General features: G+C 50.1%; 1 protein-coding gene across 12 annotated transcripts in view; it reads left to right on the top strand.

Annotated features, from left to right (window-relative positions):
• The window catches only part of didum (dilute class unconventional myosin), a 203,544-nt gene that overhangs the window by 139,985 nt on the left and 38,140 nt on the right, over positions 1–25,419 (top strand). For all 12 annotated transcript variants that reach the window (XR_012967009.1, XM_076195521.1, XM_076195520.1 and 9 more), the window contains 2 exons: positions 6,959–7,148; positions 15,564–15,771. Coding sequence is in view for 11 of the 12 variants with exons in the window: in XM_076195521.1 (XP_076051636.1) it covers positions 6,959–7,148; positions 15,564–15,771 (398 nt within the window). In the remaining variant the exon portion in view is untranslated. The remainder of the gene's footprint in view (positions 1–6,958; positions 7,149–15,563; positions 15,772–25,419) is intronic.

Here is a 25,419-nt window from a genome sequence, read left to right on the forward strand (position 1 = left end):
TCTCCCCTCCCTCTCTCCTCCCTCCCTCTCCCTCTCCCCTCCCTCTCTCCTCCCTCTCTCTTCCCTCTACCTTCCCTCCCCCTCCCTCTCCCCTCCCTCTCTCCTCCCTCTCCCTTCCCTCCCCCTCCCTCTCCCTTCCCTCCCCCTCCCTCTCCCCTCCCTCTCCCCTTCCCCACCTCCCTCCCTCCCTCTCCCTCCTCCTTCCCCCTCCCCTTCCCCCTCCCCCTCCATCTCCTCTCCCACTCTCTCCCCTCCCCCTCCATCTCTTCTCCCCCTCTCTCCCCTCCCCCTCTATCTCCTCTCCCCCTCCATCTCCTCTCCCGTCCATCTCCTCTCCCCCTCTCCCTCCATCTCCTCTCCCCCTCTCCCTCCATCTCCTCTCCCCCTCTCCCTCCATCTCCTCTCCCCCTCTCCCTCCATCCCCTCTCTCCCTCTCCCTCCATCTCCTCTCCCCCTCTCCCTCCATCTCCTCTCACCCTCTCCCTCCATCCCCTCTCTCCCCTCCCCCTCCATCTCCTCCCCCTCTCTCCCCCTCCGCCTCCATCTCCTCCCCCTCTCCCCCTCCACCACCACCACCACATCCTCCTCCAGCTGGACCTAGAATAGTAGAACATCGGCCACGCCTCCCCCCTCACCTCCCCCCCATCCCTCCCTCCTCTTCCTCCACCTCCTCCTCCTCTTCCTCCACCTCCTCCTCCTCCTCCTCCCCTTCCTCTTCTACATCCCATTCCTCCTCTCCAACCCATTCCTCCTCCCCTTCCTCCATCACCTCCCCCTCCCCCTTCCTCCTCCCCTTCCCCCTCTCCTTCCTCCTCTCCATCCCCTTCCCCTCCTCTTCCTCTCCATCCCCTTCCCCTCTTCCTCCTCCTCTCCATCTCCTCCTCCTCCTCCCCTTCCCCTTACTCTTCCTCCTCCCCTCCCTCCTCTCCTCCCTTTCCTCCCACCTCCCCTTCCCCTCCCTCCTCTCCTCCCTTTCCTCCCACCTCCCCTTCCCCTCCCTCCTCGCCTTCCTCTTCCTCCTCTCCTCCCTCCTCTCCTCCCTTTCCTCCACCACCTCCCCTTCCCCTCCCTCCTCCCCTTCCCCTCCCTCCTCCCCTTCCCCTCCCTCCTCCCCTTCCCCTCCCTCCTCCCCTTCCCCTCCCTCCTCCCCTTCCCCTCCCTCCTCCCTCTCCCCTCCCTCCTCCCCTTCCCCTCCCTCCTCCCTTTCCCCTCCCTCCTCCCCTCCCTCCTCGCCTTCCTCCTCCTCCTCCTCCTCCTCCTCCTCCTCCTCCTGATGGGGTTAGGTTCCTGTGGTTTCGTCTTCGTCAGTTGCCGTTCGTCTGTGCGTCCTAGTGGTGGGGGCTGTGAGGGGGCTGTGCTCCGGGGCTGTGAGGTGGCTGCCAGGAGGCTTTGTGTACTTTGTTATGGTCAGAGGTTGGCCAGTTTTATTCGGGTCCGGGGGGGGGGGAGATCGGGGGAAAGGGGGCATCATGGCCTTATCCCCCCTCTCCTCCCTCTCCCTCCCCTCCTTCCACTTCCCTCTCCTCCCCTCCCTCCCCTCCTTCCACTTCCCTCTCCTCCCCTCCCTCCTTCCCTCTCCCTCTCCCTTCATTTCCCTTTCCTTCCCCTCTTTCCTCCTCCCCATTTCCCTTCCTTCCCCTTCCTTCTTCCCCTTCCCTCTCCCTTCTCCCTCCCCCTCCCTTCCCTCTCCCCCTCCCTTCCCTTCCCTCTCCCCCTCCCTTCCCTCTCCCACCCACCCCTTTACCTCTCCCACCCACCTCTTCCCCTCTCACACACCCTCCCCCACCCCCTCACCTCTCCCACTCCCTCACCTCTCCCACCCCATCCCCTCCCTCTCACACCCTCTCCCCACCCCATCCCCTCCCTCTCACACCTCCCCACCCCATCCCCTCCCTCTCCCACCCCATCCCTTCCCTCTCCCACCCCCTCTCTTCCCTCTCCCACCCCCTCTCTTCCCTCTCCCACCCCATCCCTTCCCTCTCCCACCCCCTCTCTTCCCTCTCACACCCCTCCCTTCTCTCTCCCCTCTCCCACCCGCGTTCCCTCTCCTCCCCCCGTTCCCTTCCCTTCCTTCCCCCTCCCTCCCTTTCCCACTTTACCTTCCTTCTCCCTCCCCCTCCCCCCCGATAGCGGGGGGAGAGGGGGGAAGTAGGTCGCGACCCCTGAATGAAACCGCCGTGCCGCCCTGTCTAGCTAGCGCCAGACGATTTTAGTCGGCGGGCTTGTGGCCCTGGCTGTCCAGCACGGAGGGCAAAGGTGGCGACGGCAAGCCGAGGACATTAAGAGCCTCGGGGCGTAGTGAACTCTCTGTATTTCCGATATTTATCTTATCGCTATCTCGGTTACCCCACTCCCCTCTTCCCTCCCCTCTCTCCCCTCTTCTCTCCCCTCTTCTCTCCCCTCCCCTCTCTCCCCTCTTCACTACTCTCTCCCACTCCCCTCTCCCCACTCCCATTCCCCTCTCCCCACTCCCATTCCCTTCTCCCCTCTCCCTCGTCCATTCCCCTCTCCCCACTCCCTCCCCTCTCCCCTCTCCCTCTCCCATTCCCCTCTCCCTCTCCCATTCCCCTCTCCCTCTCCCATTCCCCTCTCCCTCTCTTCCCCTCTCCCTCTTCTCTCTTCTTTCCTTCACTCTCCCGTCCCCCACCCCCTCCGCCTTCCGTTGCCGTCTCCCTCCTCCTTCTCCTCCTCCTCCTCCTCCGCCCCCCATCTGCCAATCATTTGATCTTGCGGGTCCCCCGCTTCCCCCCATCCCCCCGTCTCCCCCTCTCCCTACCGACCGACCGGCAGGCCGGCCTGATCTCCTCCCAGCTTTCATCTCTTCTTCCTCCTCCTCCTCCTCCCCTTCTCCATATTTTTCTTATTCGTCCTCTTCTCCTCCTCCTCCTCCTCCTCCTCCTCCTCCTCCTCCTCCTCCTCAATTTTCCTTCCTCTTCATTCCCTTCCCCTCCCCGTTCCATCACCTTACCTTCTTCTCCTTTCCCTTCCCTTTCCCTTCCCTTTGTCTTCCCTTCCCATCCGTTTACCTTTGTCTTCCCTTCATTTTCCTTCCCTTCCCTTACCTTCCTTTAATCTATCGTTACCCAGTCTTCACTCATTCAGAATCTTTTAAACTCCATATGACGTCACCTTGGTTCGTCACGTGACGTCACTTTGATCTGTCATATGACGTCAATTTGGTCCGTCACGTGACACCTTGGCCCGTCACATGACGTCACTTTGGCCCGTCACGTGACGTCACTTTGGTCCTTCACGTGACGTCACCTTGGTCCGTCATATGACGTCATTTTGGCTTGTCACGTGAATTCAATTTGGTCCGTCACGTGACGTTATTTTGGTCCGTCACGTGACGTCACTTTGGCCCGTCACGTGACGTTATTTTGGCCCGTTACGTGACGTCACTTTGGTCCGTCACGTGACGTCATTTTGGTCCGTCACGTGACGTAGCGGCATTCCGGCGATGCGATGGGGGCCATACGTCACGCTACACTTGTTCTCTCTCTTTCTCTCTTTCTCGTAGTAGCCAGGTAGCCAGCCACACGAATAACGGACGACTTGTGTATGCATGGTTACATTCGTGTACATGTGCACGTGTACACATGTACACACGCAAGTGCACATGTGCACATATACATATAATATACATATCTGAAATGAATCGCTAGTTACAGCGAACATCAACGAAATAATTCCGACTGTCCACGCGGGATTCGAACCGAGGGCTCGCACTAAAAAATATATATATACATATATATATATATATATATATATATATATATATATATATATATATATATATATATATATATATAATCCATTATCTGAAAAGATTAGAAATAGATATATCCGTATATTTCAACCCTTTTCCTCTACTGAAGAGGACCACAGAAAGTGGTCGAAATATACAGATATATTTATTTCTAATCTTATTTACCGATTGTGGGAGACAAGTCATACATATATATATATATATATAATATATATACATCTATATATATATATATATATATATATATATATATATATAATCCATTATCTGAAAAGATTAGAAATAGATATATCCGTATATTTCAACCCTTTTCCTCTACTGAAGAGGACCACAGAAAGTGGTCGAAATATCCAGATATATCTATTTGTAATTTTATTTTCCGATAGTAGGAGACAAGTCATACTCTCATATATATATATATATATATATATATATATATATATATATATATATATGTATATATATATATATATATATTACTCCGTCACCAGTGGTAATCCTTCTAGATAAACCAGATGATTGATAGAACTTCGGAAGAACTCCCCGAGGTCGTCCTTGGGCCTGCGAGAAAGAACTGTGTTCACTGAGGCGTTAGGAGAGTTTTCGTGCTCGCTCGAGGTGAAACTGCGTTAGTGGCGGCGGGTGCTCAGACTTCGGCCAGGACTCCGTCAGGCTGGAGTTCGAAGTTCCGGTAGAACTTCGTCAGGCAGGTGCTTGGCTTAGACTTCGGCCAGGCCTCCGGCAGGAGGGTGTTCGGACTTCGACCAGGCCTCCGTCAGGCAGGAGATCGAAATTCCCGTACAACTTCGTCAGGAGGTCGAAATTCCTGTAGAATCTTCGTCAGGCAGGTGCTCGGCTCAGATTTCGTCCAGGACTCCATCAGGCTGATACTCAGACTTCGGCCAGGCCTCCGTCAGGCGGGTGCTCGAACTTCGGCCAGGCCTCCGTCAGGCTGGAGATCGAAGTTCCTGTAGAAATCCGTCATACGGGTCCTCGGACTTCGTCAGGCAGGTGGTCGAAGTTCCGGTAGAACTCTATCAAGCGGGTCATCAGACTTCGGCCAGAACTACGTCAGGCTGGAGATCGAAATTCCTGTAGAAATCCGTCATACGAGTCCTCGGACTTCGTCCAGGACTCCGTCAGGCAGGTGGTCGGACTCCGGCTAGAACTCCGGCGGGTGGGTGCGGCGGCGCCATGTGCTGCCGGCCGCGCCGGCTCCCGGATCTCGTTGCCACGGCGGATTCGGCCCACCCTCCCGTCGCCTCCGACGGCGACGACGCCCCTGCCACGATTCCGTCCCTCGGAGGTCCTCCACCTCCAGGCAGGAGGCGATCCTCGTCACGGACTCGAGTGCGGCTCCTCCCGTCCCCGGTCGCCGCGCCGCGGACCCGCCAGCGTGGCGCATCCCCCTCAGAGTCCTCCTCGCCTTCTTCGTCCTCGACCCGCCCCAGCGCTCCTCAACGCCCGAGGTCGTCCCGACCTACGAAAGGTCGTGGAGCGACGGCGGCGACGCTGGAGGAGACCGGAGGAGGAACGTCCTCCTCGGGCTCCTTCTGTTGTACCGTCGCCAGGATGCAGTTGGTCCTCCAACTGCAGACCACGCTGAGAGGTAAGCTGCCCCTAGCGGGTCGTTCTGGAGATCTTCCTGCAGGTCCTCCTCCGGTAGGAGGGCTGTTACAGTAACCGAATACGTAGGGCATGGTTACTCCCCTACCCAGGGGTAAGACGAGTGTTCCCAGTCCCTTGGCTTGAGCGTGGTAGTGGTTCTTGTCATTTTACTTCGTCAGATCTTGTCCCAGGTGTCCTCGCAATGTTCCCCGACACAGAATCTACTCATAAGAACGGAGGAGACTGCAAGAGACTAGGCAGTTCCATGTCCATGCCCACCTGTCACCCCCATCCATAAAGTTATCTAACATTTTCTTAAAACAACCGATAATCTCAGCGCTCACTAACTAGATGGTTACCAAGTTTATTCCACTCGTTAACTACTCTGTTAGTAAAAAACAGTTCTTGCGTATTTCCTTCTTAAACTTAAATTTGTCCAATTTAAACCCATTACTGCCTTGCGTCTGCCACCGAAACTGGTACAGTGAGTCATAAGAACATAAGAATGAAGGAGTCTGCAAGAGACCCTAAGGCCTACACTAGGCAGTTCACGGATATAGTGTCTAAGGGCTCCTTTGGTAGGGTGATCCCCTTGTGCAATCTTCGTGTGTGTGTGTGTGTGTGTGTGTGTTTCTTAATCTACACACACACACACACACACAACTCGTGGCGCAGTTGGTAGAGTTCCCCTCTGCCACTACGGCGGTTCGTGTTCAAATCCCGCCCACGGCTGAAATAAATTCAGTATCGCTGCGCTGCGGGTCGTTACTCCGACTCTCGTGGGCAGGGAGTTGTGCGTGTAAGATCACAGCATTACCCATAGATCGGTCATATATTATGAGCTCTGAGCTCTCTTCCGATAGGGAAATAGCTGTCGATCACGAGTCCAACAAGTGATCCAAGACCATGGTAAATCACACCACCACCGAATTTTTATATTCAGGAATCGTTTTGAATAGTTATGATAACATAATATTTAATCATGAATTAAATTATTGATAATAATATTTAATAAGATTAGTCTACATACCAAGACCTTTTCCCCCATATATGGGAGGTAGCCAATGTCAAAGGTACCTACTCCCACCCACTCCACTCCCATTCACCACCCTTTCCACTCCCCCCTTCCCATCTTAGCTCCTCGTGGATGACGGGTCATACCTGCATCTCGCCAACTACTCTGGGTCAAGTGTAATGCAATGCAGCAAGACACAGTACATCCACAGCAAGGTCATTTCACTTAATAGTTAATAATAAAGAAATGAGAGTTTAAGTAAGAATAATATTTAATATTTGTGTGCGCGTGTGTGTGTATTTACCTATTTGTATTTTACGGAAAGGGAGCTATGCTCGTAGTGAGCCGTCTTTGTATCTTGCAGTGTCTAGTTTATTCTTAAATTCTCGTATAGTGTATGTATGTGTGTGTGTATTTACCTAGTTGTATTTTATGGGAAGGGGAGCTAAGCTCGTGGTGCCCCGTCGTTGTATCTCTTCATATCAAGTTTGCTCTTAAATTCCTGTATTGTGTGTGTGTGTGTGACGCGCCCACCCAGACTGAAGGTTGCCCTTCAACCTTTCCAGAGCAGTTCGAGGCCCTGCAGGACGAGTTGGAGCGTCGGCGGGAGGAGTGCATCCAGCTGAGGACGGTCCTGGCCAACCGCTCGCACGATCTGGCCGCCCTGACGTCAGCCTCGTACGGGAAGGACGTCGACATCGTCAACGAGGACGGTGAGCTCGCCATCGCCTACCAGACACAGAAGCAGATCAACAGGTGAGAGTGCCGCGATGCTACAATGGCGGTACAGAGGGACACGTTGCTTCCGTGGAGGGAGGGAGCCCTGGAGGGAAGGAGGGAGGGAGGTAGGGAGTCCTGGAGGAAGGGAGGGAGTCATGGAGAAAGGTAGGGAGTCCTGGAGGGAGAGAAAGAAAGAGTTATGGAGTCCTGGAAGAAGGGGGCGGGGGAAGGGAAGGACACGGTGCTACAATGGCGGTACAGAGGGACACCGTGCTTTCGTGGAGGGAGGGAGATAGGGAGTCCTGGAGGGAGGGAGGGAGGGAGTCATGGAGAAAGGTAGGGAGTCCTGGAGGGAGAGAAGGAAAGAGTTATGGAGTCCTGGAGGAAGGGGGCGGGGGAAGGGAAGGACACGGTGCTACAGTGGCGGTATAGAAGGGCACCGTGCTTTCGTGGAGGGAGGGAGACAGGGAGTCACGGAGGGAGTGAGGTAAGGAGTTAAGGAGGGAGAGGAGAGAAGTATGGAGTCCTGGAAGAAGGGAGAGAGGGAGGACACGGTCCTACAGCGGTGGGAGGGAAGGACACGGTGCTTCCAAGGAGGGAGTCCTGCAGAGAGGAAGTCCTGGAGGGAGGAAAGGAGGGGAGACATGGAGGGAAGGAGTGAGTCCTGGAGAGAGGGAGGGGAGGAGACATGGAGGGAGGTAGGAAGTCCTGGAGGGAGGGAGGTAGGTAGGGAATCCTGGAGGGAGGGAGGGAGGAGTCATGGAGGGAGGGACACGGTGCTAGCAGGGAAGGAGGGAGTGAGGTAGGGAGTCCTGGAGGGAAGGAGTCAGGGAGGGAAGAAAGAGGGACACAACTAATCCCCCATAGCACCCTTGGTAGCCAATAAATGACAGTGAACTTGTGTGTGTGCGTGTGTGTGTGTGTGTGCATATGCGTGTATGTGTACATGTATGCGTACACATGGGCACGTGTGCGTATGTAACTAGTAACACATACATGCAAACAAGAGCGTTTTTGTTCTAGTATGTTAGTGTATTTGCTAGTATCGATTGTGATCACCAATTTCAGAGTACTTTTTTTGTACGGTGTTTGCACAAGTAGGCATGGGACCATATGTGACCGTACAGTAAACCTCTCGATATAACGGACGATATGGCGACAGGGGTCTATCGTTATACCCGAAGATCCGTTATAACCGAGGATCCCTTGCTATGACGGACGAAAATCCGTTATAGAGAGGGTTTGTCCGGTCAGATTTTTTTTTTGTCCGTTATATCCGATGTCCGGTATATCGAGATCCGTTATATCGAGGGTTTACTGTAGTTCGATTCACGATTTTTAGTTACGAGTTTTCACAGGTCCGAGTAGAGTTAAGCGCCTTTGATCGAGTCTTCTTGCCCCTTCAACCAGGCAGACACAGACACACAAAGATCTCCCTCCAAGTCGATGGTAACCACTTCCTACGGCAGGATTGGGAATCCCCGAAAGAGACCATCTTCTGAATTTGGCAGCTACGAACTGATGTGTTGGAGGAAATGCACGGTCCTGGATCACGTGTTGGACTCGTGGTTGATAGCTGTTACCTCATATATATATATATATATATATATATATATATATATATATATATATATATATATATATATATATGCATAAACTAAATACACATACAAGAAACAGAGCCACATATACACATATAAAAAACTCTCACAAACAAAACTCGTTCGATCATCTACTTCTTGTGTCGAAAGCCGTGCAGCAAGGCATAGCTCCTTTTCCGTACAGAAGATAGGTTCCCCCCTGTGACCACGATCAGAGGAAGGGTTCTCGTAGTAAATATATATTTTAGGCATAATTTTACGCACTGATATACCTGGCCATCGGTCACGTAAATAAGTGAGGTGCAGGTTTTTCGTCCATTAATGCTCTGCTTCCCTCCCCCCCCCCATTACACGCTGCCAATCCTCCTCCTCCTCTTCCTCCTCTTCCTTCTCCAGACGGTAAGACTTTCGGAGCTTTTAGCCATTGACCCCCGCAATAGCATTTCCCCCCCCCCCCCGTGTTCTCGTCCCTTTTGTTGGTCATAGTCGTCGTCATAGACGCCTGGTGTCTTCTTCCCCTCTCCCCTCCCTCTCCCCCCACCCCAACCTCCCCCACCCTCTCCCTCCTCCTCCTCCCCCCTCCCCCACCCTCCTCCCCCCTACCCCACCCCCCTCCCCCCTACCCCACCCTCTCCCACCTACCCCACCCTCTCCCACCTACCCCACCCTCTCCCTCCTCCTCCTCCCCCACCCTCGCCCTCCTCCTCCTCCTCCCCCACCCTCTCCCTCCTCCTCCCCCACCCTCTCCAACCTCCTCCTCCACCCTCTCCCTCCTCCCCCACCCTCTCCCTCCTCCTCCCCCACCCTCTCCCTCCTCCTCCCCCACCCTCTCCCTCCTCCCCATCCTCTCCCTCCTCCTCCCCCACCCTCTCTCCCCTCCCTCCTCCTCCCCCCTCCTCCCCCTCCCCCACCCTCTCTCCCCTCCCTCCTCCCTCTCCCTCCTCCCTCTCCCGTTTCCTGCACATTCTGTTGTTCTGTGATTGGTATCCCCCACCCTCTCCCCCCTCTCCCCTTCCACCACCCTCTCCCTCCTCTCCCCACCCTCTCCCCCCTCTCCCCACCCTCTCCCCCTTCCCCCACCCTCTCCCCCCTCTCCCCACCCTCTCCCTCCTCTCCCCCACCCTCTCCCCCTTCCCCCACCCTCTCCCCCTTCCCCCACCCTCTCCCCCTTCCCCCACCCTCTCTCACCTCCCTCATCCCCCACCCTCTTCCTCTCCCTCCTCCCCCTCCCTCTCCTGCACATTATGCTGGTCAGTGATTGGTACCCCCTCTCCCCCACCCTCTCCCTCTTCCCCCACCCTCCCCCCACCCCCACCTTCTCCCCCTCCCCCACCGTCTCCCTCTCCCCCACCCTCCCCCTCCCCCCATTCCCCCATCTCCCCTCCCCCACCGTCTTCCTCTTCCCCCCCTCCCCACCGTCTCCCTCCCCCCACCCTCACGCCCTTCTCTCTCCCTCTCCTCTGCCTATCTCTTATCTCCTCTCTCTCTCTCTCTCTCTCTCTCTCTCTCTCTCTCCCCTCCCCCCCAACTCTTCAGTCATTCTTCAATTCCATCCACCTTCTTTCCTCTTCCATCAATTCCCCCTCCTCTTCCCCCTATTCCCCTCTTCTTCCATCAATTCCCCTCCTCTTCCCTCTATTCCCCTCTTCCATCAATTCCCCTCTTCTTCCTTCCATTCCCCTCTTCCTCCATCCATTCCCCTCTTCTTCCATCCATTCCCCTCTTCTTCCATCCATTCCCCTCTTCTTCCTTCCATTTCCCTCTTCCTCCATCCATTCCCCTCTTCTTCCATCCATTCCCCCCTTCTTCCATCTATTCCCCTCTTCCTTCCATCCATTCCCCTCTTCTTCCATCCATTCCCCTCTTCTTCCTTCCATTCCCCTCTTCTTCCATCAATTCCCCTCTTCCATCCATTCCCCTCTTCCATCCATTTCCCTCTTCTCCCTTCCATTCCCCTCTTCTTCCATCAATTCCCCTCTTCCATCCATTCCCCTCTTCTCCCTTCCATTCCCCTCTTCTTCCATCTATTCCCCTCTTCCATCTATTCCCCTCTTCCTCTATTCCCCTCTTCCTCTATTCCCCTCTTCCTCTATTCCCCTCTTCTTCCCTCCCCCTCTTCTTCCCTTTATTCCCCTTTTCTTCTATCTATTCCCCTCTTCCTTCCATTCTCTTCGTCTTCCATCCATTCCCCCTCTTCTTCCATCTCGTTCCCTTTTTTCTTTTCTTTTTCTTTTTTTCTCTCTCCCCCCCCCCGGGTGACCTCCCCCTCCCTCCCCCAGTCCCCCACATTTCCGTCCCTTGGGAAGACACCCATATCATACAAAGGCATCTGACGCCTACTCCCCCTCACATGTACATAAACACGTGCTTGATCTGCCTGTCTGTCTGTTCGTAGTTCAGTGTGTAGATGTGTGAACGTACGTTCGTACGTACGTACGTGTCCGCCGTTGCCTGTTACGGTTCTGGCGTTAGTAGATTTGTTGACCTCCTTTTTCGTAATTATTTTTCAATTTGCGACTGTATTCAATAGATGCAAATTTTTACCGTGCGAATGTATTTAATAGATATACCCATATATATATATATATATATATATATATATATATATAATATACATATACATGCAAACAGTACATGTTCTTTTTGCACTGAAGATGTAATATACGAAAGCGCTCTGCTTCGTTAGTTTCTTTTTCCAAGTGGTCTACTTTGCGCATATATATATATATATATATATATATATATATATATATATATATATATATATATATATATATATATATGAGAATAAATCACAAAAACACGTGATTCACAAAATGTGTAATAAAACCACTTGGAAAATAAAATGAAAGGTGACCGAACGTTTTCGTCTATTCAAGACATTTTCAAAGGTACAGAGTAAGGTGGCAGTGACCTTATATATACAAAAGAAGCGTATTAGGGGGAATTAGGACAGGTCCATTGTGACCTCACTCTCTCAGCACTGCCGGACGTTTGACCCGGCTACTGTCAACAATTTTATATGTTACAAAGTTATCTAATTTATACATTCCCATACTCATATGTTGTTCTCAAATGAAGCTTTTATATAACACGATTCTATGATATTCCTCTCCATAATGTCCTCACTTAACCCATTCAACTCCGATGACAAGATGTCTTGTCATTTGGTCAAATAAAACAAAAAATCATAAAACACCAAAATGTTTGATCAAACACCAGAAAAATATGACGTCAGTCCTCGCTTCGCTGCGAGCGAAGCGAGGACTGACGTCATATTTTTCTGGTGTTTGATCAAACATTTTGGTGTTTTATGATTTTTTGTTTTATTTGACCAAATGACAAGACATCTTGTCATCGGAGTTGAATGGGTTAGGACAATTTTTCTTGGTGGTATCCCAATCAATGCAATGATTAAAATCCCTTAAATGCAAATACAACCCATTTGAAACTTGCCCTATTTTTGATGTTATATTTATGTTGATTTATTCTCAATTTTAAATCCTTGCCTGTTTGTCCAATATAATTAAAGTTACAATTTTTGCAAGGGATACTATAAACACAGCCTTCATTACAAGCAGGTGAATTTTTTATCAACCTGTTTTTAACAGTGTTGTTATTTTTAAAGACAACTTGGACACCAAATTAATTAAAAGTACGAGTTAAACTAACAAAATTTTGATGAAGAGGGAGGGTTAAAATATTCTTAAAACTGAATAGGGTTAAAATATTCTTGAAACTGAATAGGGTTAAAATATTCTTAAAACTTAATAGGGTTAAAATATTCTTAAAACTGATAATCATCAATTCAGTTTTAAGAATATTTTAACCCTCCCTTGTCATCAAAATTTTGAGAACAACATGAATATGAGTATGGGAATGTATAAATTAGATAACTTTGTAACATATAAATTTGTTGACAGTAGCTGGGTCAGACGTCCGGCAGTGCTGAGAGAGTGAGGTCACAATGGACCTGTCCTAATTCCCCCCTAATGTGCTTCTTTTGTATATATATCTTTTGTATATATATATATATATATATATATATATATAAGGTCTCTGTTTCCTTACTCTGTACCTTTAAAAATGTCAAATAGACGAAAACGTTCGGACACCTTTCATTTTATTTTCCAAGTGGTTTTATTACATACACACACATATATATATATATTATATATATATATATATATATATTATATATATATATATATATATATACATACATACACACATGTGTCACAAAAAAAATCACTAACGCAAGAAACCACATGGAATATAAAGTCTTGAATACTAAATATTTTCGTCTATTACGACATCCTCGTCTATTATGACTGAGGATGTCGTAATAGACGAAAAATTTTAATATTCCGACTTTGTCTTCCCTATGGTTTCTGCAATACAAAACACATATGTGTATGTTTAAGACAGATTGAACATTTTTAGAAGCTCTGCCAAGGGATTCGAACCCTGATCTGTACGTGCTTTATCACGCTAGCGTCTTGACTTCGTGATTATGCACGTACAGGTCAGGGTTCGAATCCCTAGACAGAGCATCTAAAAATGTTTATATATACATATACGGGTATATATATATATATATATATATTTTTTCACACTGTGCATGCTCGTTGTGTGTTCGTAAATGGGTTCGTCCCCATTCGTAGATTTTGCTAGTTAATCTGGATAGTGACTAGTCCGTTCAGATTTATTAGAACGAATGAGCTACCAGCCGTTACTCACACCCGTTTAAAGTAGAGATAGCGGGTGACGCTTGTATGTGTGTAGAGAGTTGAAACTGACTATTTTTAATTTAATTAGAGTAATTAATTAATTTAATTTAATTTATCCATGTCAGATTTTGTGTGTGTATGATATATATGTACGATTTTTTTTTTTTTTTTTTTTTATCTTACAACCTATTTGCTGTTTACCGTCTAATTGGTTAAAGAGAGAATATTGTCTAATATAATTATTCTGATAATCGTCATTGATATTGTCAACTACATTCCTTTTTTTCTTTTTTCTAAGAATTAATCTCTTCACTGTGGTGAATTTTGCCCAGTTTGAGCAAAACTAATACACGTCGCTTGCAAAGAACGAGAGTTGGGCCTTCGCTGGCAGACCAGGTGCCAACCCCTTGGGGTTGCACCACCAGGTTGAGGGAGGATGGATGCGGAATTGGACGTTAGTCAACAAAGTTGTCACGGCGAAATTCTAAAAAAAAAAAAAAAAAAAAAAAAATCCTTTCCTTACACAAATCTTGTATAAATATTTGGAAGGGAAAGATTAATATAAGGATTTTTTTTTATTTTTTTTTTTTTATTTTTTTTTTTTTTTAATATCACTAAAATATTACGTTAATATTCTTAAAAAAATCTTTATAAATCTTTTCCTTCCAAGGATTTATACAGTATAAGATTTTTTTTTTTTTTTTTTAGAATATCACTAAGAATCTTACTGTAGTATTCTTAAAAAAAAAAAATCTTAATATTAATCTCTCCCTTCCAAGGATTTACATAAGATTTGTATACGGAAAGAATTTTGTAAGAACACCACCGTGATGCCCCCCCCCATCACCACTTCATTCCATCCCTTACAGCCAATTATCATCGCTATTGACTTGCGAAATAATTAAACTTATTTTAAAAACGTTATTCAATGTCCCTATTGCAGAAAGTATAAAAGGGGGGAAAATCATTTCATATTCTCTGGATTCCAACGCAAAATTCGTATATTGCTGTAAAATATTCATGGCTCCTTTGACCTTATTGCTGCCTCCCTAAATGTGCCGCCCCACGGGGGTGGGGTGGGGGTGGCTATGCAACCCCCCCCCCCCCGGCAACCTCCCTTAACCTCTTTAGTACGAGTCAAATTCTCGTGGGCAGCATTGGCTGCCATACGTACGATGCTGCACCACACTAGTCACATTATTAAACGTAAAGTCACAGCTGTATTACTAGTTCTCTTTCCCTCTGAATATTAACAACCACAAAAAACGTGACCAGGCCAGTTCACAGAAAACGGAAGTCACTCAGCTATGAGGACGTAGTAAACCCGAATGCCGTTTTCTGTGAAGGGTATCACCATAGTGAAGGAACTGATTCTTCGTCATCCTCTCTCTCTCTCTCTCTCTCTCTCTCTCTCTCAAACTCTTCTTTCTCTCCTCATGCTCTTCTGTGTCCTTCTCTCTATCTGTCTCCCTCTCCCCTCTCTCTCTCTCTCTCTCTCTCTCTCTCTCTCTCTCTCTCTCTCTCTCTCTCTCTCTTCCTTTCCCTCTGTGTTTCCCCTTCCCTCTTCTTTTCTCTTTTTTTTCTCGCTCTGTATTCTCTACTCTCCCCCTCTAATTCTCTCTTTCTCTCCCTCTCTCTCCCTCTCTCCCTCCCTCCCTCCCTCCCTCTCTCTCTCTCTCTCTCCCTCCCTCTCTTTCTCTTCCTTTCCCTCTGTGTTCTCCTCCTTCTCACTTGTTTTCTCTTTCGCTCTCTGTATTCTCTACTCTCTCATTCTTTTCTCTCTCTCTCTCCCTCCCTCCCTCCCTCCCTCTCTCTCTTTGTTTCCTCTCACTCTGTGTTCTCCTTCTCGCTTATTTTCTTTCTCTGTATTCTCTACTCTCCCCCTCTTTTTTCCTCTCTCTCTCTCTCGCTCTCTCTCTCTCGCTCTCTCTCTCTCTTCCTCTCTTCCTTTCCATCTGTGTTCTCCTCCTTCTCACTTGTTTTCTCTTTCGCTCTTCCTATTCTCTACTCTCCCTCTCATTCTCTCTCTCTCTGCGCGCCCCTCCTCCTTGCTCTCTCTCTTACTCTCTCTCTTACTCTCTCTGTCTCCGTACTCTCTACTCTCCCTCTCTCGTCCCCAGGCAACTAGTGGAGGAGCTGCAAGCGGAAAAAGCACGGAGCCGCGAGGTCGAGGGCGAGTACAAGTCCGAGCTGGAACGGCTGAGGAAGGACAACGACCGTCAGCAGAAGCTCCTGGCGGTGAACCTGACCAAAGGAGGACCTGGAGGAGGACTCCAGGCTGAAGCGCTACTTCAATCAGAGATCATGAGGTTGACTTCTGAGAACTTGGTAAGTGCGAAGGAGGAGGGGGGTGGGGGGTGGAAGGGAGACGGGGTAGGACGTAAGTGGACAGGGGGGGGGAGGGGGGGTTAGGACGTAGGCCTACGTTCTTTGCCGTTCCTCACATTGGCAATGAGAACGTAAGTGGACGGGGATGGGTCTACGTTCTTTGCCGTTCCTCACAGTGACAGTGAGAAAGGAACGTAAGTGGACGGGGATGAGGCTACGTTCTTTGCCGTTCCTCACAGTGACAGTGAGAAAGGAACGTAAGTGGACGGGGATGGGTCTACGTTCTTTGCCGTTCCTCACAGTGACAGTGAGAAAGGAACGTAAGTGGACGGGGATGGGTCTACGTTCTTTGCCGTTCCTCACAGTGACAGTGAGAAAGGAACGTAAGTGGACGGGGATGGGTCTACGTTCTTTGCCGTTCCTCACAGTGACAGTGAGAAAAGAACGTAAGTGGACGGGGATGTGTCTACGTTCTTTGCCGTTCCTCACAGTGACAGTGAGAAAAGAACGTAAGTGGACGGGGATGGGTCTACGTTCTTTGCCGTTCCTCACAGTGACAGTGAGAAAGGAACGTAAGTGGACGGGGATGGGTCTACGTTCTTTGCCGTTCCTCATAACGACAGTGAGAAAGAAACGTAAGTGGACGGGGATGGGTCTACGTTCTTTGCCGTTCCTCATAACGACAGTGAGAAAAGAACGAAAGTGGACGGGGATGGGTCTACGTTCTTTGCCGTTCCTCACAGTGACAGTGAGAAAAGAACGTAAGTGGACGGGGATGGGTCTACGTTCTTTGCCGTTCCTCACAGTGACAGTGAGAAAAGAACGTAAGTGGACGGGGATGGGTCGTCCCGGGGTCTACGTTCTTTGCCGTTCCTCACAGTGACAGTGAAAAAGGAACGTAAGTAGACGGGGGGGGGGGATGGTTTTCGGAGTTCAGGGTCAGGACGTAGGTCTACGTTCTTCGCCGTTCCTCACAGGGACAATGAGAAAGGAACGTAAGTGGACGGGGGAATGGTCGTCGAAGTTCAGGGCCAGGACGTAGGTCTACGTTCTTCGCCGTTCTTCACAGCGGCAGTGGGCTGTGGCACTGAAATTACGGAGGAAATGGATTGCCTCCTCAGAATGGCCTGAGGTCCATGGATCGTCCTTAAAGGACCCCTTTACACTGTCAATCATGATTGCACAATCATCGAGATTGTGCAAGCAATGTTTGGGCCACACACTATCAGTAAGATTGAGCAATCATTACTTACCTCTTGGAGTTTGTGGAGTGAAGATGAGTAAAGGCCCCTATACACTGTCAATCATGATTGCACAATCATCGAGATTGTGCAAGCAGTGTTTGGGCCACACACTATCAGTAAGATTGAGCAATCATTACTTACCTCTTGGAGTTTGTTGAGTGAAGATGAGTAAAGGCCCCTATACACTCAATCATGATTGCACAATCATCGAGATTGTGCAAGCAGTGTTTGGGCCACACACTATCAGTAAGATTGAGCAATCATTACTTACCTCTTGGAGTTTGTGGAGTGAAGATGAGTAAGAAGGGGTTTGCACGGTCTAACGTTCGACAACTAAATAACACATCACTTTAAACACGTGTCTGTCGAACCGCGTTCGACGAACAGACTGTGTAAACCCCCTCTAAACGACAGAGCTGTAGTTGTTGTTGTTGACGTTCCCTAGACTCTCTGTCCGAGCAGTCCCGTCTCCCCAAGGAATGCCATAGCCGAAACTGGGTTTTCCCACAAATCCTTTATAGAGCGTATGTTGTGTTGTTTGCGTGCATGATTGTGTATAATGCAGTCTTCCATTATGTGTTGTATGGTATGGGGTGAAGTGTTACATCCTGGGCAGCTGTTCACAACGCGGTCATCCAGCCTCTTCTGGTAGCTTAGAAGTGCTGGGTGGTGACCGCACCGCAGTCTGGCCAAGTGGACTCTGTCCTTTCGTGGGAGAGAGGATTCAGAAGGGTGGATATCAGGGGGTCTGGCATGCAGCAGTGTGTTGTCTTTCAGTGTGTTAATGGAGCGGTGAGTGGCGCAATCATCGCCACAAACTATTACTCATGATGGTGTAACTACTATGCTTGAGCCTACAAATTCAAACCGTGTTGGAAAGTCCTCAATCATTTGCGCAAGCACTCAATCACACCCACTCACACAGGATAGGATTGCGCAATCATGAAAATTGTACAATCATGATTGACATTGTATAAGGGCCTTAAGAGAAGGATTAACTTTAAATTCCAAATCTCTTCTGGACTTATTATTGACTTTCTCGTCCGCCATCACGTTGATTATATATACAATGAATATTTTAATGTTTTGTACAAGTATGCAAATATGTTACATATAGACACTATTTACAATCCTGCCCATGTTGTATGTGACAACAATATTTACAATATACAATTTCATTATCACAGACACATATAATAGATTAGTAATTTTATATTACAAAGATGTTATTTGCGTTAAGGGGACACTACAGTAGTGGTGTGTTGCCACAGAATTAGGGAGGGAAACGATCATTGGGGTTTGGCGGGGGGAGGGGGGGAAGGTGACATGGGGGGACGGGGGGGAAACTCGCCCTCATAAACGCTGAGTACACACATGCACACAGTTTTGAGAGGTTGATTTTTATACGTAATTTGGGTGTATTTTTGTGTGAGTGTTTCACGGTAGTTCGAGGATCGTGTTAGACTTGCGATCAACAAATATTACCCTCCAGGAAAAATGTGTGTGTGTGTGTACACGTGTGTACACGGAAGACATTCATGTGCAACTACATTGAGGACCCGTGTACACAAACAGCCTCAGTGTAGAGTTTGAAGACAGTCATCATCCCTGCTGTGTGTACCCGTACACATGTGTGGCCTGAAGGTTATCATAATGCGTACATGAGCACATGTACACATCCACGAGAACACACACGCACGCACACACACACACACACACGGGCGGTTGGTAGAGTCCCAGACTGTCACTACGTCCGGGTTTGAATCCTGCCCATGGCTGAAAATAATTTCAGTATCGCTGCACTTCGAGTCGTTACTCCAACTCTCGTGGACGGGGAGTTGGGTGTGTGCGTGTAAGGTCAAAGCATTACCCATAGATCGGTCATACGAGCTCTGAGCTCTCTTCCGGGAGGGAAATAGCTGTCGATCACGAGACCAACAAGTGATCCAAAGACCAAGGTGAATCACACACGATTAGAGAATAGGTGACGGGACCCGATGAGCATTGCTCCTTTCCTATATACCACAATTAGGTAAATACGTACAGTAAACCCTCTATATATAACGGACTATACGGGGACAAAGGTCTGTCGTTATATCCAAAGATCCGTTATAACCGAGGATCTCTCGTTATAACGGATGAAAATCCGTTGTATCGAGGGTTTGTCCGGTCAGATTTTTTAGTCCGTTATATCCGATGTCCGGTATATCGAGATCCGTTATATCCGATGTCCGGTATATCAAGGTCCGTTATATCGAGGGTTTACTGTATATCAACGGCTTTTTCCCCCATATAAGGGGGGTAGCCAAGCCAAGGTAAATATAATTACATAAATACACACACATGCAATTGCTCACGATTAAATCAGATATGGACATACATGCACATACATATACATCTTTCTTCATCCACAAATCACTTTTAATTCCATGCCATCGCAGTCGAGACTGAAGAATCGCTCGATAGAGGCATCCGTTGGGAATTGAAACGTGGACGAGCCGAGGATAGCGTATTGGTTTAAGTCACTGTAACTTTGTTACGGGTTAGCTGGGTTCGAATCCTAGGCTCGTCCACGTTTCAATTTCCAACGGATGCCTCCATCGAGAGATTCTTCACTCTCGACTGCGATGGCATGGAATTAAAAGTGATTTGTGGTTGAATAAAGATATTAATTGATCACTGGCAACCATTATGTGTATATGTATACATATATGCATACACACACACACACACACACACACACACACACACACACAGGTAGTACGTACATGCTGTAGTAATTCTGGCAATTAAATTAATTGGATGTTGTATTTCACAATGTAACCACCTTTTTTAAAATTGTTTTTGTGAAATTAATCTGAGCAAATTTATTCTCGTAAATCTGTAGTTCTCGAGTATTTTTTTTTTTTTTTTTTTTTGTGAATGATTAATCTGAGGAAATTTGTTTTCGTAAATCTGTCATTCTTGAACATATTTTTGAATGATTATTCCCGAGGAAATTTGTTTTCGTAAATCTGTAGTTTGTATTTTCTTGAGTCCAGCGTCACGTGCCCACACAAGCCGTGACGTGTGTCACGCTGTGTGCTCGTGAACGCATGTGCTCATGTACACGTTCGCGTGTACACAGGTGTTCTACTACGTGCACACAAATGCTTTGGCGTAAGTTCACAAGTGTACATGTACATTAAGATCTATTCACATGTGTACACGCGTATCCCTGTACGTCAGTGTACGCATTTGCCGTACACAAGTGAGCGTTAGTTTGTGTCCACACATCTGTACACCTGTGAACGTATACTACGCCCATGACCACATGTGGAGATGCATGTACACACACACACACGCACACACACACACACACACACACATACACACACAGAAACGGCTCAACAGCACAGTGGTAGCATTTGCAACTGCTACTCCAGCAGTCAAAGTTCGAATCCCGCCCAGGGCTGAAATAAGTTCAGTATCGCTGCGCTGCGAGCCGTCACTCCAACTCTTGTGGGCGGGGAGTTTGTGTGTGTGTATGTTTAAGGTCACAGCATTACCCCTAGATCAATCATATATGAGCTCTGAGTTCTCATCCGGGAGGGTAATAGCTGTCGATCATGAGTCCAGCACGTGATCCGAGACTGTGGTGAATCACACACACACACACACACACACACACACACACACACACACACACACACACAAACTTGGTTTTCTCTTCTTGGGACCAACTCCACAGTTTTTGTAGTCATATCTTTAAAAGGGAAACTCCCCACACTCCCACTCCCCATTTCCCACACTCCCACTCCCCATTTTCCACACTCCCACTCCCCATATCCCCCACTTCCCACCCCCCATCCCCCATTCCCATCTCCCCCACTCCTCATCTCGCACCTCCCCCACTCCCCTATCTCCCACACTCCCTATCTCCCTCATTCCCACTCCCCTATCTCCCACTCCCCATCCCCCACTCATCTCCTACACTCCCACTCCCTTATCTCCCACTCCCCATCTCCCCCACCCTTCATCCCCCACTCCTCATCTCCCACACTCCCACTCCCCTATCTCCCACACTCCCACTCCCCTATCTCCCACACTCCCACTCTCCTATCTCCTACACTCCCACTCCCCAACTCCCACACTCCCCACCCTCCATCCTCCATTCCCATCTCCCCCACTCCTCATCTCCCAACTCCCCTATCTCCCACACTCCCACTCCCCCATCTCCCACACTCCCACTCCCCATCTCCCACTCCCCACACTCCCACACCCCTATCTCCCACACTTCCGCTCCCCATCTCCCACACTCCCACCCCCATCTCCCACACTGCCCTATCTCCCACACTCCCACTCCCCATCTACCAAACTCCCACTCCCCATCTCCCACACTTTCACTCCCCATCTCCCACAATCCCACTTCCCATCTCCCAAACTCCCACTCCCCATTCCCCACCTCCCACACTCCCACTCCCCATTCCCCCTACTCCCTATCTCCCACATTTCCATTCACCTATCTCCCACTCCCCGTCCCCCACTCACTCATCTCCCACACTCCCACTCCCACATCCCACACTACCATCCCCCATCCTCCATTCCCCTATCTCCCACACTCCCACTCCCCATCCCCCTATCTCCCACACTCCCACTCCCCATCCCCCCACTCCGCTATCTCCCACACTCCCACTCCCCATCTCTCACTCCCCCATTCCCCATCTCCCACTTCCCATTCCCCCCACTCCCACTCCCCTATCTCCCACACTCCCACTCCCCTATCTCCATCCCTCTTTACTTTCCTTCCCCCTCTCCCCTCCTATCTCCCCTTCTCCCCTTCTTTACTTCTTTCCCCTCTCCCCCATCGCTCCTCCCCTTCCTCTCCCTTCCTCTCTCTCCCCCTCCACCTCCTCTCCCTCTCCCCTTCCCCCTCTCCCCATCCCCTCTCCCCCTCCTCTCCCCTTCTCCCTCTCCCCTTCCCCCTCCCCCCTCCTCTCCCCGTCCTCTCCCCTGTCCCCCTCCTCTCTCCTTCCCCCTCATCTCCCACTCTCCTCCTCTCCCCCTCCCTCTCCTCTCTCCCCCTCTCCTCTCCCCTCCCTCTCCCCTCCCTCTCTCCTCTCCCCCTCTTCTCTCTCCCCCTCCCCCTCTCCCTCTCCATTCGTTCCCGAAGTCAAAACCCTTTGCTTGTACTTGGGTGACCAATTGGTCCGTGCCAGAGCTGTGTGGAGAGGGTCCCAACCTGTTGTTGTTGTATTTGTTGTATTCTATTGTATTTAAATGTCTTTGATGGTGGTCTTAGTGTATTTGTTATTTATATTTGTCTTTATTATCCTTCCCTCCCTCCCTCCACTTCCTCCTCTCCACTTCTCCCCCCTCCACTTCTTCCTCTTCACCACTTCTCTCTCCACTTCCCTCCACTTCTTCCTCCCCTCCACTTCTCCCTCCCCTCCACTTCTCTCTCCACTTCTCCCTCCCCTCCACTTCTCTCTCCACTTCCCTCCACTTCTTCCTCCCCTCCACTTCTCCCCCTTCACTTCTTCCTCTTCACTACTTCTATCTCCACTTCTTCCTCCACTTCTCCCTCCCCTCCACTTCTCTCCCCTCCACTTCTCCCCCTCCCTCCACTTCTCCCCCTCCCTCCACTTCTCTCCCCTCCACTTCTTCCTCCTCTCTACTTCTCTCCTCCACTTCTTCCTCTCCTCCACTTCTCCCTCCCCTCCACTTCTCCCTCCCCTCCACTTCTTCGTCTTCACCACTTCTCTCTCCACTTCCTCCCCTCCACTTCTCTCCTACTTCCTCCCCTCCACTTGTTCCTCTCCACTTCTCCACCTCCCTCCACTTCTCTCTCCGCTTCTGCCTCTCCTCCACTTCTCCCCCTCCCTCCACTTCCCCCTTTCCCCTCATATTCCTTTACTCCACTGCTTCTCCCCTCTTTTTCTTCCCTCCCCCTCCCCTCCTCCCCTTCTCCCATTTGACCCCTTCATCTCTCCTCATTTTCCCCTCATTTCCCCTCATCTCCCCTCCTTTCCCCCCTTTTCCCCTTCTCCCATTTCTTGACCCCTTCATCTCCCCTCATTTCCCCTCATCTCCTTCATCTCCATCTCCCCTCATTTCCCCTCATCTCCCCCTCCTCCCCCTGTCGTCTCCCCTCTCCATCTCTCATCTTCCCTTGTCTTTTCCCCTATTCATATCTCCATCTCCCCACATCATCTCCATCTCCCCTCTTCATCTCCCCTCTTTATCTTCCTCTCCATCTCCCCACATCTCCATCTCCCCCATCATCTCCCCTCTTCTCCCCTCTTTATCTCCCCCATCATCTCCCTCTCCACCTCCCCTCTTCATCTCCCCACATAATCTCCATCTCCCCTCTTCCTCTCCCCTCTTTATCTCCATCTCCATCTCCCCTCTTCATCTCCCTCTCCATCTCCCCTCTCTATCTCCCCTCATCATCTCCCCTCTCCATTTCCCCTCTGTTTCCCTTTCTTCACTAACACTCGAGTTTAACCTGACTCCTCTTTCCTCTTCCTCCTCCTCCTCCTCATCATCATCATCTTCCTCTTCCTCCTCTTCCTCCTCCTCTTCCCCTCTCTTACCTCCCCTCGTGCGCCACCTCCTCCACCTTCATTTCGGCTGTCGCCCTCGATTTCCTCTCTCCCCCTTCCTCTCCCCCTTCCTCTCCCCCTTCTCCCTCCCCCGCTCCCTCTCCCCCTCCTTTCCCCCCTTCTTCACCCAATTCCTTCCCCCCTCTCCCTCCCCCTTCTTCCCCCACATCCATCCTTTCTTCCCGTCTCCTTCTCTTTCCCCCCTCCTCCCCTCCTTTCCCCCCCGTCCGGCCTTCCCCTCACCCCTTTTCCCTCTTCTCCCCCTCTCCCCAACTCTCCTCTCCCCCGTTTCATCTTCCCCATCTTCCCCCCATACGTAATATCCCTCCCCCTATACTTAATCTCCCCTCTCCCTATAATGTCCCCTCTTATCACCCTACCCTACCCTCTCCCCGTCTCTCCTCTCCCCTCTCCTCTCCTCTCTCTCCTCTCTCTTTCCTCACCTCTTTCCTCTCCACTGTCTTCTCTCCTCTCTTTTCTCTCTCCCCTCTCTCTTCTCTCCCCTCTCTCTTATCTCCCCTCTCTCTTCTCTCCCCTCTCCCCTCTCCCCTTTCCGTTCCCCTATCCCCCTCGTCTCCCCTTTGTTTCTCCCCCTCTCCCCATCCCTCCTCTCTTCCCCTCTCCCCATGCCTCCTTTCTCCCCTCCTTCCTCCCCTCCCCCACTCTCCTTACACTCTCTTTCCCCCTTCCTCTCTACCCCTCTTTTCTTTCCCTCTCCTTCTCTCTTTTCCATTCTTGCCTCCCTTCCCCCCTTCCTCAACCCTCTCCCCCTCCCCTATGCCACCTTTCTTCCCCTTCTCCTTTCCCCTCTCTTGCCCCCTTCTCCCCTCTTCCCCTCTTCTTCCCCTCTCCCCCTATCTTTCCCCCTTTCCATTCTTCCTCCTCTCTCCCCCTATCTTTCCCCTTCTCTCTTTCTTCCCCCTCTTCCCCCTTCCCTCTCTTCCCCCCTTCCCCCCTTCCCCCCTCCCCTCTCTTCCCCCCTTCCCCCCTCCCCTCTCTTCCTCCCTTTGTTTCCCCTCCCCCTCTTCCTTCCCTCCATTGTCCCCTTCCCCATCTTTCCCTCTCTTCCCTTTCCCTCTCTTCCTCCCTTTTTTCCCTTCTTCCCCCCTTTCTTCCCTTCTCTTCCCCCCTTTCTTCCCTTCTCTTCCCCCCTTTCTTCCCTTCTCTTCCCCCCTTTCTTCCCCTCTCTTCCCCCTTCCCCCTTTCCATCCTCCTGTCTCCTCTTCAGACCCCCCCGACCCCCCCTACGCCCCCCTTCTCTCTCCCCTACACGCTGCTGACCCAACAGGTGACGTCATCGAACTGCTCTTCCTCCTCTTCTCTTCCTCTTCCTCTTCCTCCTCTTCCTCCTCTTCAGTCTGCATGGACGCCATCTTCTCTCTTCTCTTGTCATGTCTTTTGCTTTTGCATGTGCTAATGCTTGCGCGATCTCGGACACACACACACACACACACACACACACACACACACACACACACACACACACACACACACACACATATACACGTAGTGGTTAGCATGCCGGCCTACTACGCTGCAGCACCTAGCATGTACAACTCACGGCGTGAAAAATCCCACTCAATCCGTTAATAACCCCCTTGAGCAAGCAAGGAGATTAGGTATATATATGTATAGTGTGTGTGAAAAGTCACAGGATTACAGTACAATTTATATATGAGCCCTCATCCGGGAGGGTAACATGTGTCGATCACGGGCTCAGCACGTGATCCAAGACTATGATTAATCACATAGACACATGCACGATGGAGCACTGTCTAGCTGCAATGCGCATGCGCACCCACTGAGAGGTCAGTTGTGGG

This window comes from Oratosquilla oratoria, chromosome 12 (assembly GCF_046742065.1).
Source record: "Oratosquilla oratoria isolate Oo_2021 chromosome 12, ASM4674206v1, whole genome shotgun sequence".
Taxonomy (NCBI): domain Eukaryota; kingdom Metazoa; phylum Arthropoda; class Malacostraca; order Stomatopoda; family Squillidae; genus Oratosquilla; species Oratosquilla oratoria.